At 41.9% G+C, this 17,330-nt stretch overlaps 1 protein-coding gene across 6 annotated transcripts in view; it reads right to left on the reverse strand.

Annotated features, from left to right (window-relative positions):
• FBH1 (F-box DNA helicase 1) overlaps window positions 1-17,330 on the reverse strand; it is a 64,516-nt gene that overhangs the window by 44,215 nt on the left and 2,971 nt on the right. For 4 of the 6 annotated variants that reach the window (XM_036342077.1, XM_036342083.1, XM_036342093.1 and 1 more), the window contains exons 2-3: window positions 9,145-9,300; window positions 5,424-6,025 (exon numbers count right to left, since the gene is read on the reverse strand). In XM_036342077.1, coding sequence (XP_036197970.1) covers window positions 5,424-6,025; window positions 9,145-9,300 — 758 coding nt within the window. The remainder of the gene's footprint in view (window positions 1-5,423; window positions 6,026-9,144; window positions 9,301-17,330) is intronic. The other 2 variants (XM_036342102.1, XM_036342109.1) reach the window with 2 other exon arrangements.

The raw sequence follows: 17,330 nt of genomic DNA on the forward strand, positions 1-17,330 counted from the left end.
AAGTGGGACAAACATGGAAAGCCTTACCTGCCTCCAGGGAATTTGGATATTATTCTGGAGGCAAATGGAAACTAAATACTATAATCAGAAGTATTATTGAAGAATCAAGATAGGGGCGTAGGTAAATGCTGGTACTCACTGCCCCCCAAAACCACATCAAAATTACAACTAAAATACAGAACAACCATCATTCAGAACCACCTGAAATCTAGTTGAATGGAAGTTTTACAACTAGAGAAATAAAGAAAAAATCACACTGAGACTAATAGTAGGGGCAGAGGTGCAGAATGAGCTGGTCTGATACCCACATGTGGCAATTTTTATTTGGGAGGGATATCTCAGCTGTGGAGGCCTCCTGGGAGGAGCAAGGGGTGCCAGCCTCACACCAGATCCCCAACCCAGGGTTCCAGTACTGGGAAGAGACATCCCATAACTTCAGACTATGAAAACCAGCAGGGATTATGGCTGAATGATATGGAGGCTGCCAGAGTCCCAGGCAGTTCCTCTTAAAAGGCCCAGGCACAGACTTACTCAGACTCACTCCCTCTGAGCTCCAGCACTGGGGCAGCGGCTTGTGGGGTACCCAGAGACATATGGAGAATTGGACTGTCTGGAATAGGGGCAAGAACTTGGGGGTTCCCACACAGGGTTCATTGTTCAGAGTCCATTATTCCTATGCGAAGACCTCTGCCACTGCAGAGCTGACTGGCAACCATATTTGAGTCTCCATCAACCTGGCTCAAACTGTTTGCTCCACCCCAGTGATTTCCTGAGACCCTGCCCCACCCAATTTGTAGCCCCATCCAAGCTATTTGCAGTAGCTTTTCCACATGAATGGCTTGTCCTGTCTCAGGGTCCAGACTCTCCTAAAATTTCTCAAACAAGCAGCATCTGGTGTCAGAGTGCCCCATACCTGTCAATAAGAGGTCCAAGACCCAGCACTACCAGCTTGCCTTGTTTCACAGCTTGGCCTCACCTGGGCGCTTCTAAGCCCGATACAAGTAGCAGCCATCTGCAGATTGCTCTGTAGTTCCTGACAGGTGGCCCCAGGCAGTGGTTGACTTTGCGCCTCCCAGAAGGCCCCAGAGCCAGTGTTCCCAGTGGATAGCTTCAGACAACACCAGATTACTACTTTACACATCCACAAGCAACACACTCAAGGGGGAGATTCAGTAAGCACCAAAGCCCCACTAAAGCAAGTCCTACACCATAGGGGTGTCCCCTGAACAACAGTAGTTGCAGCTGGTCCTCACAGCCAGCCAATTGGCCTGGAGGTAAATTCCTCCCAGTGACACCAATAGTAATCAAGGCTCAACTACAATAAGACATTGCACACAGCCCATATAGGGGTCCAACCTAGAGTGCCCAGATCAGGTGACTAGGGAGGCTGAGCCACTGGGCCATACAGAACACCTACTACACAAACCACTCTACCAACTCCAGGAGGCACAGAAGCTCTACCTAATACATCAGCAGTTCTCAACCTGTGAGTTGGGACCCCTTTGGGTGTCGAATGACCCTTTCACAGGGGTCATCTAAGACCATCAGAAAGCACATATATAATTACATATTGTTTTTGTGATTAATCACTATGCTTTAATTATGTTCAATTTGTAACAATGAAAATACATCCTGCATATCAGATATTTACACTACGATTCGTAACAGTAGCAAAATTACAGTTATGAAGTAGCAACAAAAAATAATTTTATGGTTGGGGGTCACTGCAACATGAGGAACTGTAATAAAGGGTCATGGCATTAGGAAGGTTGAGAACCACTATAATACACAGAAACAAAAACATCAAAGTAGCCAAATGCAGAGACAAAGGAACATGTTACAAATGAAAGAACAGAAAATATCTAAAGAAAAAGAACTAAATTAAATGGAAGAAAACAGGAGGAAACCAAGATGGCGGCATAGGTAAACACCGGAGATTGCTGCCTTGCACAACCGCTTCAAAAATACAACTAAAAGATGGAACGGAAATCATCCAGAACCACAGGAAGGCTGGCTGAGTGGAAATTCTACAACTAGAAGAAAAGAGAAAAGCATACCAAGACTCAGAGGAGGTGCATGTGGAGAGGGCTGGCGGTTAAGGACACGGTTGTCTTTTTCAATCGGGAGGGAGTCTCAAGCTCTGCGCTCCAGTTCCAGGCGAGTCTCTGGGGACCCAGACTCATACGGGAGAAACGGGACTGTCTGGCATCGGTCGGAACTTGAGGGCAGCTTTCTCTCAGAGGTACTCGCAGCGATTGTGATGCCGGGAGCGGGCAAGCCTGAGAGCAGCCATAACTGTTCGCTCCATCCGCCCTGTTGATCCCCTGGGACCCCGCCTCGCCCAAGCCGTCCACGGAGGCTTTTGCATATGAAAGGCCTGGCCCTTTGCAATCTGAAAATTACTTAACAAACTGCAGCTGGCCCAAGGCCCCAGGGCAACTTGCATTGCTTCACACCTGGCTTCGGCTGGGTAGCCTCAGGCAGAGGCTAAATTAGCACCTCCTGAGAGATCCAGGAACCAATGTGCCTGGTAGTCAGAGTGGGACCATCCAGATTGCAGCTCCTCGGATCCATAAAGGACACATTCAGGGGGCAGACTCAGTGAGCACCAAAGCCCCACTGAAGCAAGCCTTGTCCCGGAGAAGTGTCTCTAGCACAGAAGTTCTCCCACTGCAGACACAGCTGATTCTCACAGCCAATTGGCCTGGAGGTCAATCCCTCCCAGTGTTACCTACAACAATCAAGACTTAACTTCAACAAGACTGTGCACGAAGCCCACAAGGTGGTGCACCAAGAGTGTCTACCTAAGGTAATTGGGGAGGCTGAGCCACTGGGCCCTATAGGACACTTAGCACAGAAAGCCACTCTACCGACACAGGGAAGCAGCCAAAATGCAGAGACAAAGTAACAGGACACAAATGACAGAAATGGAGGAAAGCAAACTATTGGATATAGAGTTCAAAACCACACTTTTAAGGTTTTCAAGAACTTTCTAGAAACCGCCGACAAATTTAGTAAGACCCTCAAAAAGACGGGTGAGACTGCCAATAAATGTAGTGAGATCCTCAAGAAATCTAGTGAGACCATTAAGGGTATGAAAAAGGACCAACTAGAAATTAAGCATACACGGACTGAAATAAAGGATATTATGCAGAGTTCCAACAGCAGGCTAGAGGATCGCAAGAATCAAGCCAAAGATTTGAAATACGAAGAAGCAAAAAACACCCAACCAGAAAAGCAAAACGAAAAAATGATCCAAAAATACGAAGATGGTGTAAGGAGCCTCTGGGACAGCTTCAAGCATACCAACATCCGAATTATAGGGGTGCCAGAAGAAGAGAGAAAGCAAGATATTGAAAACCTATTTGAAGAAATAATGACAGAAAACTTCCCCCACCTGGTGAAAAAAATAGACTTACAAGTCCTGGAAGTGCAGAGAACCCCAAACAAAAGGAACCCAAAGAGGACCACACCAAGACACATCATAATTAAAATGCCAAGGGCAAAAGACAAAGAGAGAATCTTAAAAGCAGCAAGAGAAAGAAAGTCAGTTACCTATAAGGGAGTACCCATACAACTGTCAGCTGATTTCTCAACAGAAACTTTGCAGGCTAGAAGGGAGTGGCAAGAAATATTCAAAGTGATGAATACCAAGAACCTACAACCAAGATTACTTTATCCAGCAAAGCTATCATTCAGAATTGAAGGTCAAATAAAGAGCTTCACAGATAAGGAAAAGCTAAAGGAGTTCATCACCACCAAACCAGTATTATATGAAATGCTGAAAAGTATCCTTTAAGAAGAGGAAGAAGAAAAAAAGGTAAAGATACAAATTACGAACAACAAATACACATGTATCAACAAGTGAATCTAAAAATCAAGTGAATAAATAATCTGATGAACAGAATAAATAGTGATTATAAAAGAATCAGGGGCATAGAAAGGGAGTGGACTAACTATTCTTGTGGGGGAAAGGGGTGGTGGGGATTGGGAAAAGACTGGACAAAAATCGTGCACCTATGGATGAGGACAGTGGGGGAGGGGGGTGAGGGCAGAGGGTGGGGTGGGAACTGGGTAGAGGGGAGCTATGGGGGAAAAAAGAGAAACAACTGTAATAATCTGAACAATAAAGATTTAATTATAAAAATAAAATAAAATAAATGGAAGCAAACAAACTACTAGATACAGAGTTCAAAACAATCATTATAAGGATCCTCAAGGATCTTAATAAAACTTCAAGGGACTTAGTGAGAATTTCAAGAACATTAGTGAGAACATCAAAGACATGAAAAAGGACCAGTCCAGAATTAAGCATACTCTAACTAAAATAAAGAAATATTTACAGGGATTCAACAGTAGAGCAGAGGATGCCAAGAATCAAATCAGTGATCTGATGAGGAAGCAAAAAACCCAATCAGAAGAGCGAAAGAAAAAAGAATAAAAAAATATGAAGATAATGTAAGGAGCCTCTGGGACAACTTCAAGCATACCAACATTTGCATTATGGGGGTGCCAGAGAAGAGAAAGATATTGAAAACTTATCTGAAGAAATAATAACAGAAAACTTCCCCTACCTGATGAAAGAAATAGACCTAGTGAAATAAATAGTCTCTGAGGAAACACAGAGTCCCAAACAAGAGTAACCCAAAGAATCCCATACCAAAATACATCATAATTAAAATGGCAAAGGTTAAAGACAAAGAGAGGATCTTAAACTCAGCAATAGAAAAGCAGTTACTTACCTACAGGGGAGCACCCATATGTCTGTCAGCTGATTTCTCAACAGAAACTTTGCAGGCCAGAAGAGAGTGGCAAGAAATATTCAAAGTAATGAATAACAAGGACCTACAACCAAGATTAATCTACCCCAGTAAAGCTATCATTTAGAATTGAAGGACAGATAAAGAGCTTCACAGATAAGAAAAAGCTAAAGGAGTTCATCACCACTAAACCAGTATTACATAAAATGTTGAAGGGTCTTCTTTAAGAAGAAGGAAAAATATGTATATATGAACAATAAAATGGAAATAAATATATATCTATCAACAATGGAATCTAAAAATCAAAATAAATGAACAAGAAATCTAATAAACAAAATCAACTGATGAGTAAAATAGAACCAGAGACATGGCAACATGGTACAGACTGATAAATCTCAGAAGGAAGAGGGGAGAAAGGATGGGAAGAGCTTAATCAAAGAACTTAAATGCATATATGCATTACCTATGGACACAGACAATAGGGTGGTGAAGGCCTGGGGCAGGGTGGGAACAATGTGGAATTGGGGCAATGGGAGGAAAAAGAAGAGACATCTGTAATACTCTCAACAATAAAGATTAAAAAAAAAAAAGAAGTATGTATTAGGGAAGCTAATCTTTTTATTTTTAGAGAAAACATCAGAGAACTCCAAGTGTTTTACATACCAGTGGATCACTAATTATCTCCCTCCAAAGATGGCACACCAAGCACAGATTCCAATAGAGATCTTCCACAGGGAGGAAAGCAAAAATGTGCCTTAGGACTTCGCTGGGAAGGCTGCAGATATGGCTCTGGGGTTCCTGGCAGGGCAAGGTTCCAAGAAGTCCATAGTAAGAGTCAGGAATGGGATCATGATCCATGTTCTCCACTTCTTGGCTGGGTTCTTCAGTCTCTGCAGAGAGCCATGACAAAAAGCCCTCTGCTTCCAGTCTAGCTTCCCTGGCCTTTGTGCAGGACAGGGGCAAATAATGCTGTGGGGGTTTTTTAGAAACCCCATGCCAGTGACTGGTCCCTGTAGCTTGATTCCTCTCATCCTCAAAGGACCGAGAGCGCTTCCTTACCAGCAGAGCAGAGCCTGACGAGCCCAGTCTTGCTTCTCCATCATCTTCCTGAGAGAGGGCACAATTGCTTTCTGTAACAAACATCATTTCACCCTCTGAGTCCTTAGAGCTGTCCTGGCCCACAGAATTGCTTTTAGCCATGTCATTGGTACACTGCCGCTGGCCAGCTGGGAAGAATTCAGTGATGTACCTTTGACATCCTTGACCTGCACAGAGAACCCAAAAAGAGTAACAAGAAATTAATAATGACTGCTGACCCGTTGTTAACCCAAATGATACAAACTAATTTCAATTAAGAGACAAGAATATAGTTATTGGCTAAATGATTATATAAAGAGCTTAAACAGCCCCCCCCCCCTCAAAAAACAACAACACATTTAGATCTGGCTCCATCATATAGTTAGACACACATATGGAATGACAGAAACCAGTCTTCAGATAGTGTGAGGACCATATTATACTTTGTAATATATACAAACTGAACATATGAATGGGCAAAGCAAACAACTGTCCACATTCACTCACACATCCACCTATAAAAATTCACACCTCCTAGCTTGCTCTTATAATAAAAAAAATCTAAGTTTTCTTAAGTAGAAAGAAAAATGCTTCAGGTTATCAGGATTCAGTAAAACCCACTCTCCCATGTGACAGAGTTAAAACCGTTTTATTTTCATTTCTTCCTATGCAGCTGACACGTTAATTTATTTTAAAATAAAAAGAAAGGACTTGGAATTCTCTTCAGATTATTAGAGTGGTATCTAATCTAATTTATACATTTATTCATAAGCACCTATGATTCTAAGACAAAAATAAAATGAAAAATGATATAGTGTAGGGAGTGGCTATAGAGTTAAGCCTCGGACTGACCTGTGGCAGGGCCACAAACAAGTCCCAGCTTGGAGGGCAGAGCCCTCCTGGCATGGTTAAGCTTGACCTTATAGTTCTCCCTTGCTCCTTCCTAAGTAGCTAATGGCTGTGGGAGGTGCAGCAAGTGCTACCAAAACAAGGTGAAACTCACAAAAACATTGTAAACATGCTGACCACTTCTCTTGTTTTGCTTTGTGTGCTCTGACTATAAAATAAAGCTTTGGCTTACAGGCTGGATCACTGTTTCCTTATCCAGGCACAGTGATTCCACCTAGCCCCAGCTGTATTCTCCTGTCTGTCTTCTTTAATCCTTCACCGCCCCTCCTCAGGTTCACCCTTGGCTATGCTGGCATGGCACAATATAGTCCCTGATCTCAAAGACTTTTCAGGCACTAAGGGGAATCAAAAGGTGATTTCATACATCATTACTGCACTTTAAACTCTTTTTTTTTTTTTAAATATATTTTTATTGATTTCTTACAGAGAGGAAGGGAGAGAGATAGAGAGTCAGAAACATCGATGAGAGAGAAACATCAATCAGCCGCCTCCTGCACATCTCCTACTGGGGATGTGCCTGCAACCCAGGTACATGCCCTTGACCGGAATCGAACCTAGGACCTTTTAGTCCGCAGGCCGACGCTCTATCCACTGAGCCAAACCGGTTTCGGCAATTCTTATAAATTATTGTAAAATGCCAATGAACACTTTATCAATATACAACAAAATACATGGTTCCTTTCTGAAATGACTGTAGCCAGAATTTTTACTTTGGAAATAAGAGAGTGGAACAAAACTAAGTTTAGCCTTGCCTGGCCTGCATAGCTCAGTGGTTGAGCGTTGACCTATTAACCAGGAGGTCACAGTTCAATTCCCAATCAGGGCACATACCTGGGTTGCATGTTCGATCCCCAGTGTGGGGCATGCAGGAGGCAGCTAATCAATGATTCTCTCTCATCATTTATGTTTTTATCTCTCTCTCCCTCTCCCTTCCTCTCTAATATCAATAAAAATATATTTTTTAAAAATGTGTTTAAAATATATTTAAAAAAATCATTTTAGAATGTTTTTATAACATTCTGAAAAAAATGGGAAAAAATCCTAGGTTTGGCCTTTAAAAGAATTTAATTTTTTTTTCTATGTTAGGAAAATAAAACTATAACTGTTTCTGGGGTAATGTGATAAAAACCCAGATTTGAAGTTAACAGGCCTGGGTTAAATCTTGATATTTTCTAATTGTGAGAATTCAATCACAGCAATATCTATTAAGAGTCTACTACATGCTCAGTGCTAGGACACCCCATTGAAACATACACATGCTAACAGTCTTTATCAAAAAGAATTCACAATAGAGAAGTTGACTTATCTACACAAAACAAACAAAATATAACCAGTTAGTTTAAAACTGCCTCATAAATTGGTTATGGCACTTCCAGAAGTGATTAAAAACACAATATTTAAAGACAACTGGATAAGATTTAAGTTGGATGATGAAATTATATATCAAAGGGAAATAAGGCAATCTGGATCATACATCTATTATTAAAAGATGATTGGTAATATTTTACTTAAAATCTTTTTTCCTCGACATATTAATGTTTATTGCATGTAATATTATATATAAAATCATTTTTCTTGAAATATTAAGTTTATTGCAGGTAACATATTTAAAATCGTTTTTCTTGAAATATTAATGTTTATTTCATGTAACATATTTAAAATCATTTTTCTTGAAATATTAATGTTTATTGCATATAACATATTTAAAAGTTTTTCTTGAAAAAAATTAATTTTTTTAAAAGTTGGAATTCATCTGGCATATAGGGAAATGATACAGAACTTGCATGTAATAAATAACAAATATCAGGTGATGGCAAGTTTGAGCTTGGGTCCATAATAGTAATGGGGACATTTCGCTGTTGGTTCTTGAGTGGCAGTGACATGACAGGAAATGGTAATCAAGAATATTATCTTGATGTGTGTTCCACCTGGTTTGAAAGAAATAAAATCTAAAGGCAAGGAAAAGTGTTACTGCAGCAGTCCAGGTCTGAGGTAACCAAGGACACAGTCTACCACGAAATCACTGAATGAGGGAACATTTTGGAGAAAAATAATGATACAATGGACCTACTGGCAATTGGACAAAGAAGATTACTGCAGAGTCTAGAAATCAAAATGGTTCTAGATTAGAATAGTGGTGATATTGGTATGTGTTTTCTACCATGTTATAATTAAGCAAGCTCATGGAATTCATTCAGTCATGTTTTCCTGGGGCCTTTACCAACCACTTACAATAGGAAGCAATTTTCATGGAAAATGCACAAATAATGAAAAAAGTGTCAAAATGTTGCAACAGGACTACAAAATCACTACAATAATACTTACAAATACTGGGAGACATTCAAAAGCCACACACACTACAGATTCTAAATGCAAGGTATATTTTTGGAAGACATACCCTTAGTCCCTCTTTTTGTTCTGGGTCTAGGATAGAGACCATGGTTCGGGTCTCTGTTTGTCCATCTTTGACTGAAGGGCTGGGTCGCAGCCAAGTGACTTTGAGACAAACGTTGGCAGTCGATGGCTGTAAGATGCTTCCGCTTAAACCGTCTCACTGTATTACACCAATTGGCAAAAGAAATGGGACACTTGTTAGTTACTATCAATTCTACAAGCTAGCCAGAAAATTATTCTTAATTTTCAGGAATACAGTGACTGTGGACCACTTAGCCAACCCTTTTCTTCTTCTCTACCTTCACATCAACTTTTAGTCATTTCATAGTTTCTTAGCATTTCTTCCTCAAAAATTTAAGAAAAAAATCCAAAAATAAGATCCTAAAAAGACTTTTTTTTAAACTTATACTTTCTAGAAGCCCTGATCATAAAATACTCTTTCAAAAGGAAGTTGCCAGTAGTGGATAAATTGAGATCTGGCATCTTTTACTTGACTTTAGCCAGGCATTTATGCTCCCATAAAAATCATGAGTTGGCTATAACTTTTCAAAAACAAACTCATCCATCATCCTCTGTACAATATATACCAGCTTCTCCAAGTCTCAGAAGCAGAACGCAATGACAAACAAAACAGTCACTGTAAATTCCTACAGAAGACTACACTGTCAGCCTCTTAGCCCTCAGATCTCAGCATTGGGCACAGGATAGGAGCGAGGTTCCCAAATATAAGAGAATCAAGTCCGCTTTTAGAAAGATCTCAAAGGAGGAAATCTCATATTCTCCATTAGCAACACATTATAGCAATTGTACCTAGAATTTTGTCTCAAGTCTTTAGTTGTGCACCCAAATCTATAATACACCGCTAAATTCAGCTTTTGGAAAGGTACAAAATAGAGGCTGTCAGCAGATTTGCATAGAATAGCTCATACACATACAGTGCATCTTGGATTTTTTTCTGTAAAAAGTACGGAATGGCTTTATCCTATCCTTCCCCAGTGCATTAAAAATACAGAAGCATTGAAAATAACCAACTAGGTAGTTATGTCTTAATCACATGACTAAGAGTCAAAGAAGGTAAAAAAATATTACATCTTTTCCTCTGCTGTACCCTCTGCATGTAGCATGGTGCCACACACACAGTACATGGTCAATAAATACTGAAAGAACAAAGGAGGATGAGAACACAGCAAAGTCAGAGTGGTAAGGCTGGGTGGGCAGTAGAGGAACCTAAGCCCTAGATCACTAGGAATTTGCTTTCATGTGGAACTTGGCAAGAAAAGACCACATGCCCTAGCTGGTTTGGTTCAGTGGATAGAGTGTCCACCTACAGACTGAAGGGTCCCAGGTTCGGTTCCAGGCTAAGGGCACATGCCCGGGTTGCAGGCTTGATCCCCAGTAGGGAGCGTACAGGAGGCATCCAATCAATGATTCTATCTCATCATTGATGTTTCTATCTCTCTCTCCCTCTCCCTTCCTCTCTGAAAAAAAAAACATATATATATTTAAATATTTTTTTTAAAAAAAATAAGACCACATGGAGGAACTCTTACATGTAGCATACCAGACAAGAAAACACCAAAAATACCCAAAAGAAACTGTTTTATAAAAGTAGATAATATGGACAAAGGTAGAGTTTTATTTATGGATTTATTTTGTAAAATTCATCTGAATCTTAAATGCTTGTTGAAAGATTAAATGTTTGCAGAAATCTAACAAAGGCACTGGAGCAAAAGAAAGAGGTAAGGGGAGGGAATGGAAGAACACCGTATTCTGCTTCCAGAGTTCTGGTATATTCCAACATTCCAGTATTCTGGCAAGAAGCCATCATGGAAGGGGCTAAGTTAACTTCTGTGGGGAAGGGTACCTAAACTAAGCAACCTGGCTTCGGGGTACTAATACAGCTGCCTATATTTTCATTTGGAATGGTGTCACCTGAGCCATGACTGCAAACCTGGGATGCAGAGCTAACACTTTTATTGTATTTATATGTCAAAAATTACTTTTCTGATTTTAGCTAAAGGTTAAAAAAATTAGATTGTAGTTAACCTGCCTCTCAGGTCTGAGAGAGGATGTGCTGTGATTCACTGAACTGGAAGCCAGGAGCCCTTCATTAAACATTTCACTACAAGGCTGCATGGTATATTCAGATTTGGAGTCAGAAGACCTCTTCCACTTGGTAGGTGTATTAATCACTAAAAGCCTCGATTCCTTCATCATTAAAAATGGGGATTATAATAACCTGCCACACTGAATTTGCAGAATAGTTAAATGAGGTTCAAATGAAACAAAATAGATGAAAGTACTTGTGACACCCACATTGAAGCTGATAAGACCTACCAACTGAAATGTCAAAAGAATTACATATCAACTACACCATTCTGAGTATCTCTTAAAAGGTGCATAAGGTATATTTTAATAGCATTAACACTCTTGCAAAATTATATTTTTAAAACTATAGCAAAATCCTAACCGCCCCTTTATTTTTATTAATAACTAGAGGCCCAGTGTGCACAAATTCATGGATGGGTGGGGTCCGGCTGGCCCGGCCCAATTCAGGGCAGGCTGGGGCTGGGCCTATGGGGAGGAGATGCAGGGAGGTTGGCCGGCCTGCCCGCCTAGATCGGGGCCAATCAGAGCTGGGTCAACTGGGGGGAGGGACCACAGGTGATTGGCCAGGGGACCCCAACCCCAATTGGGGGGGCTGATTGGGGGCAGGGCTGGCTGTGGGGAGGGGCTATGGGCAGTGGGCTGGCTGGCCCCACCCCTCAATGGGGTTGGGGGAGCTGATCAGGGGTCAGTGGCTGGGGGTGGGGTTGTGGGAGGTTGGCCGGCCAACCCCACCCACTGGGGGGACAATCAGGGGCAGGGCAGGATGGGGGAAGGGGCTGCGGGCCAATCGGGGTGGTGGGAGCCCATCGGGGGCAGGGCCAGCCAGAGGTAGGGGCTAAAGGAGGTTGCCAGCTGGCCCTGCCCTCTACTGGGGTGGGGAGGGCAATCAGGGGCGGGGCCGGCTGTGGGGAGGGGCTGTGGGAGGTTGGCCAGTTCGCTGGCCACAGTGGGCATCATAGTGACCAGCTGTTCTGGTCATTACAGAGTTCTGGTCACTGGCTTTTTATATATATAGACTAGTGGCCTAGTGCACGAAATTTGTGCACATCGAAAGGGACTTAATTAGAGGAAATATTTTAATATTGCTATTTGCCCTTTCTCTATAATAAAAGTGTCAGAGATGAAAGAAAATTAGTAAAATGTATATGAAAATCTTCCTCCTGTCAAGAGTCTAGGGCAGGGGTGGGCAAACTTTTTGACTCGAGGGCCACAATGGGTTCTTAAACTGGACTCAGAAGAAGGAGCTGCGGCCGTGTTTCCCAACGTTGCCATGTTAACACTGCTGCTGGTGAAGGAGCGGAGGGGAGAGCAAGAGAACCCTCCGCTCTTTCGGCTCCGCGGGCCGGATAGAACAGCCGAACGGGCCGGATCCGGCCCGCGGGCTGTACTTTGCCCACGGCTGGTCTAGGGCATGCCACGGGAACCAGAGTCTAGTCCCCACCCACCCACATGCGCCTCGAAATCACGTGAGACCCAGACCTGGCTGGCCCCACCCCCATTGGGCTAGATCCAGACCCAGCTGGCCCCACCCCTGTCAAGCCCTGCCAGGTGGGGGGCACGGCCTCAGGTCACCTGGCCCGGTGCCAGAGTGGGGAGCGTGGCCTGAGGTCTCCCAGCCCAGACCGGGGGGTGGGCCTTGAGGTCCCCCGTCAAGCCCCACAGGCAGAGGGCACAGCCTGAGGTGCCCTGTCAAGCCCCGCTGGGCAAGGGCGTGGCTTCAGGTCCCATGGCCCAGTGCCAGAGCGGGGGTGCGGTCTGAGGTCCCCTGTCAAGCCCCACCAGGCGGGGAGCACTACCTGAGGTCCCCTGCCCTGGCCCAGCACCATGCAGCCTCAGGTCCCTGCTGATTGCTTAAGTCTCATAATGGGAACTTGGCCTCTGCTGTGGGCGCAGCCATCTTGTGTTACAGAATCCCTGCCTCCGCTGTGGGCACAGCCATTTGACCATTATGGAGTGTTGGTCAATTTGCATATCCCTCTTTATTAGATAAGATAGATGCTTTTAAACCAACAGTGCAAATATAACTTTATCAAAATAAAGGTGCTCAAGTGCTACCTCTCTTTCCCCTGAGTCCCTCAAAGCCCATGGTATTTCTCCCTCCTTTAGACAGCAAGTGCACTTTGCACCTCTCTTACAGGGCACTTATTGTTAGAAGCTGCTCGAGATTCCTCAAGGAGCAAAGTCAGAGAGTGCTCCATGATCAACGTGCACTGGTAAGAAAGGCATGGAGATCAGAATCACTCGTGGACTTTTCAAACTCTGCAAGGCCCCAAAGACACTTAACTGAGTCTCCTCCAAACCTAAGTATTTGAACCCCTCCTGGAGACTCTACCACAGTGACTAACAAAAATGTGTCATATCCCTCAGGTGTTAGAAGAAAATAAAAACAACTGGGAATGTATGAAAATCATTTTGCCAAACATAATTTTACCCATTCCCACACTTTTTCTACAATGGCTTTCTTATGTGTGTCATCTCTCTGATCACTCACTCCCATAGTCCCATTTCTAGAGGCCCCAGCTCAGATAGTTGGTTCTGGGTCTTTGCTATATGATTTCAAAGTGATGATTACCTGGAGATTGGCCCCTTACCCATCATTGATCTCTTCTTCACCAAGATGGTGATCTGTCCCATCCTCTACCAGTCAGGCCCACTGATGCGATTAGACTTCGATCAGTCTCCCTTGAACTAGTTTCTACTAAACCTTTACTAGACTACAAGCCCTTAAAAGACAAGGAACATGTCTCACAGCACTTAGCACACTTCTTGGCAAATAACAGATATTCAGATACTTGTTGAATGATAAGTGGCTGATTCCTCAATTCTGTTTTAATCTGCCTGGCTTCATTTTTTAATCTTCTTTATTGCCAAACAGTTTATAAAACAAGTCACAAAAAGTAAAATAGAGTGCTTTGACTTTTGTGGCAAAGACTGAAGTTCCTTTTCTTCCTCAGCACACAGCTAGTCTACACTTCCCTGTCCTGCTTGCAGGTGGATATTGCCTTATCTGAGCTCTACCCCAGAGAATGTGAGTAAAAGGGATGTGTGCCTCTTCTAGGCCTGGCCCACAGAAAACTCTCATGCTTGTTCCTCCATTCTCTGCTCTCCTTCCAGTGAACAGAGGAAGTAGATTCCCCAGGGCATCCTTTGAAGACACACTTTGAAAAAGGAAAAGCCTCCAGCAGCCGGGGTCCTTGGATTATAGCTTTAGAGTGCCATTCCTTCCCCACAACTCACTCACTCTCTCTTTTTCTCGTTCACCAGCAATCTTGATATACCTTAGATCAGTGGTTCTCAACCTTGGCTGCTCTTTAGAATCACCTGGGAATCTTTTTAAAATCCTGATTTCTGGGCCCCCTCCTCCAGAAATTCTGTTTCTTTGTTACTAATGTTGTATATGATTTCAAAGTGATGATTACCTGGAAATTGGTAATAAAGAAACAGAATTTCCAGAGGATGAGGCCCAGAAATCAGGATTTTAAAAAGATTCCCACGTGATTCTATTGTGCAGCCAAGTTTGAGAACCACTGCCTTAGATGGTTATGTGATTGAGAAATGAACTTATTGTTAGGCCATTACATGTTTGCACCTGTTACTATAGTCAAGCTTACCCTAATCATTCCAAGATCATTTGTAATTGATACCAAGTAACTTCCTTTCTTCCCCTACTCCCTATCTTTACTAATCACAAATATACCAAAAAGTCCTCTTAACATTTACAGGTTATAAATCCTAAGTGAACAAAATAAAGATAGTAAGTACCTACAATTCCTAGAGGAAAAAAAAAATTATTTTTTTTTAAATCAAGGTAACTCTAGTACAAGGACCTGACTGGAGAGACTACCCATAACAAGAACCACAAAGAGCAGTTTTGCTACTCTAGGTAATTTGCTGAGTTCCTAACCTCATCTTATTAGTTCCCTACAAGCCTCCCAGTTTTCCCTGAGGGACTCTGTGAAGATCAACAAGTAGACCAGTGGTTCTCAACCTTTGTTTGGCTATGTCCCACCTAAGCATCTCTAAAATCCTGATGACCACCCCGCCCCCTGTGACATATAACTCTTATTACTCAAAAAGTGAACTCCTATTCACGTGGAGGAAGCCTAAAAGGTCATTAACTTGGTCTAAACAAGCTTCCAAAGAATATGGCATCTATGAAAGAGAAAAATAAAAGAACGAAAGGACAGTTGAAGTACTGTGGAAGAAATTACTACGAAATTGTTTAAAAAATAATATGAAATGATATGAAAAAATAGCAAATAAAGTTTCAAAACATATAAGAGAACTGAAATGCATAAATAAGTCACAATATATATTTATATATTGTATATGAGGCCCCTAGAACCATAAAAAATGCAAAAAATTCACTGTTAATAACTCATTCTCGATTGCCCCCCTTAAAAATCAAATTGTCCCCCTGTGGGGCGTGTGCCCCACATTGGGAACCACTGAAGTAGACACTTTCCCTCTTATGTTTCCTGTGGAGACATCAGAAGTGCACTGCAATGTAGCTCATTATTACAAGGGTTCAGGGACTTCACAGGTCAGGATGCCACCTGTGAGATCTAAGAGCCCAATTTAAACACAGTTAACAGTGTTGTTCCTCAACTCCAGGAGAGTAGAAAATATTCATTTCAGCCAGGAAGCACTCTGCCATAATAAAACCATCCCATATGTCTCTGAGAAACTTGTCGTAATTATTCACATAACTATGTGTCTAATATATGTCATATATAAATTATTATTATTACTAGAGTAGACTTTATTCTGCAGTATTAACAACTGATTGTGTGTCTTGATATGTCTTCTAGCCCGGACTGAAAGCTCCATAGTCAGGTGGGAGGGAAGAAGGAACTCACTCAGCCCCTTTTGCACAGTGTTCCATAAATAACTGTCGTATAAATGAAGTGCACAGCTACAGCACTTTCCTCTGAAGGAGTGGAGGTTATCTTTGAAACCCTATACTACTTTATAGCTCCTAAATGCTTCTTAGCTTTTAAAGTTCTTTCACATACTCTCATTTGATCTTCACACAATCTTATGATTGTGCCATGATTAAACTGGGGTTCAGAGAAGACTTGCTTAAAGTCACAAAACCGCTTATAGGTGATGGAATGTAGGTCTTCTGACTCCCCAAGTCCAGTGTTCTTTATGCTATAACATTCTCCCTTCCATTTTCCATGTTCAGAAATATTTGAAGCAGTTTCTAAAAACATCAGGTTTAATTTCTATATCACTATTGTTTAATCATTGTGCAATGTCATAACCAAAGATTAAGTAACAAACAAGTATTCGGATAACGGATAACGTTAACTATGGGGAAAAAATCACTAAATACTGTAGACTCAAAATGGAAACACTTTAAAATATTTTGTTCCATTAGTTCTAAAAGAAACAAATGCAGAAAGAAAACATGATAGAGCTAGCTTTTCCCGAGTACTTGCTCTTGATCCAATGCCAGGTCCTTCCCAGCATCACAGCCTACTTCTCTACAAACCCAAAAGGTCTAGGCTCCAGGCTCCATCATCCTTAGGTCCTCTCACAACCTGCAAACAACTGCTCCTCTCTTGGAGACATGTTCACCTAATATTGCAAACTAGGATGGAGGGAGCTTTTTTTCTATGTATGTTTCTCACAAGAAAATGAAGGAATAATTTTAAAAAGAAGCCCAGCCAGTGTGGCTCAGTGGTTGAGTGTTGACCCAAGAACCAGGAGGTCACAGTTCAATTCCCAGTGGGGGTATATCAATGATTCTCTCTCATCATTGATGTATCTATCTCTCTCTCTCCCTCTCCCTTCCTCCCTCTGAAATCAATAAAAACATCTCTTTTTAAAAGGAAAAACAAGAAATGATCATTTTTTTTACAGAGTAGAACATATTTTTATGTATTTGAATAGCTTTTTCTACTGCCAATTCATTTCACAACCACTTTTAAGTATCCACTATGTCTAAAATTCATTATAAACACGAGTGCTTCCTCTCTTGGCTTATCTGGTGTCAAATGTTATTTTAGACACTGAAAATACAAAATGAGTAAGACAGCCTGCCCATAAGGCAGCTACAAAACAAACATAAATTAC

The sequence above is a fragment of the Myotis myotis genome, unplaced genomic scaffold (assembly GCF_014108235.1).
Source record: "Myotis myotis isolate mMyoMyo1 unplaced genomic scaffold, mMyoMyo1.p scaffold_m19_p_1, whole genome shotgun sequence".
NCBI lineage: Eukaryota > Metazoa > Chordata > Mammalia > Chiroptera > Vespertilionidae > Myotis > Myotis myotis.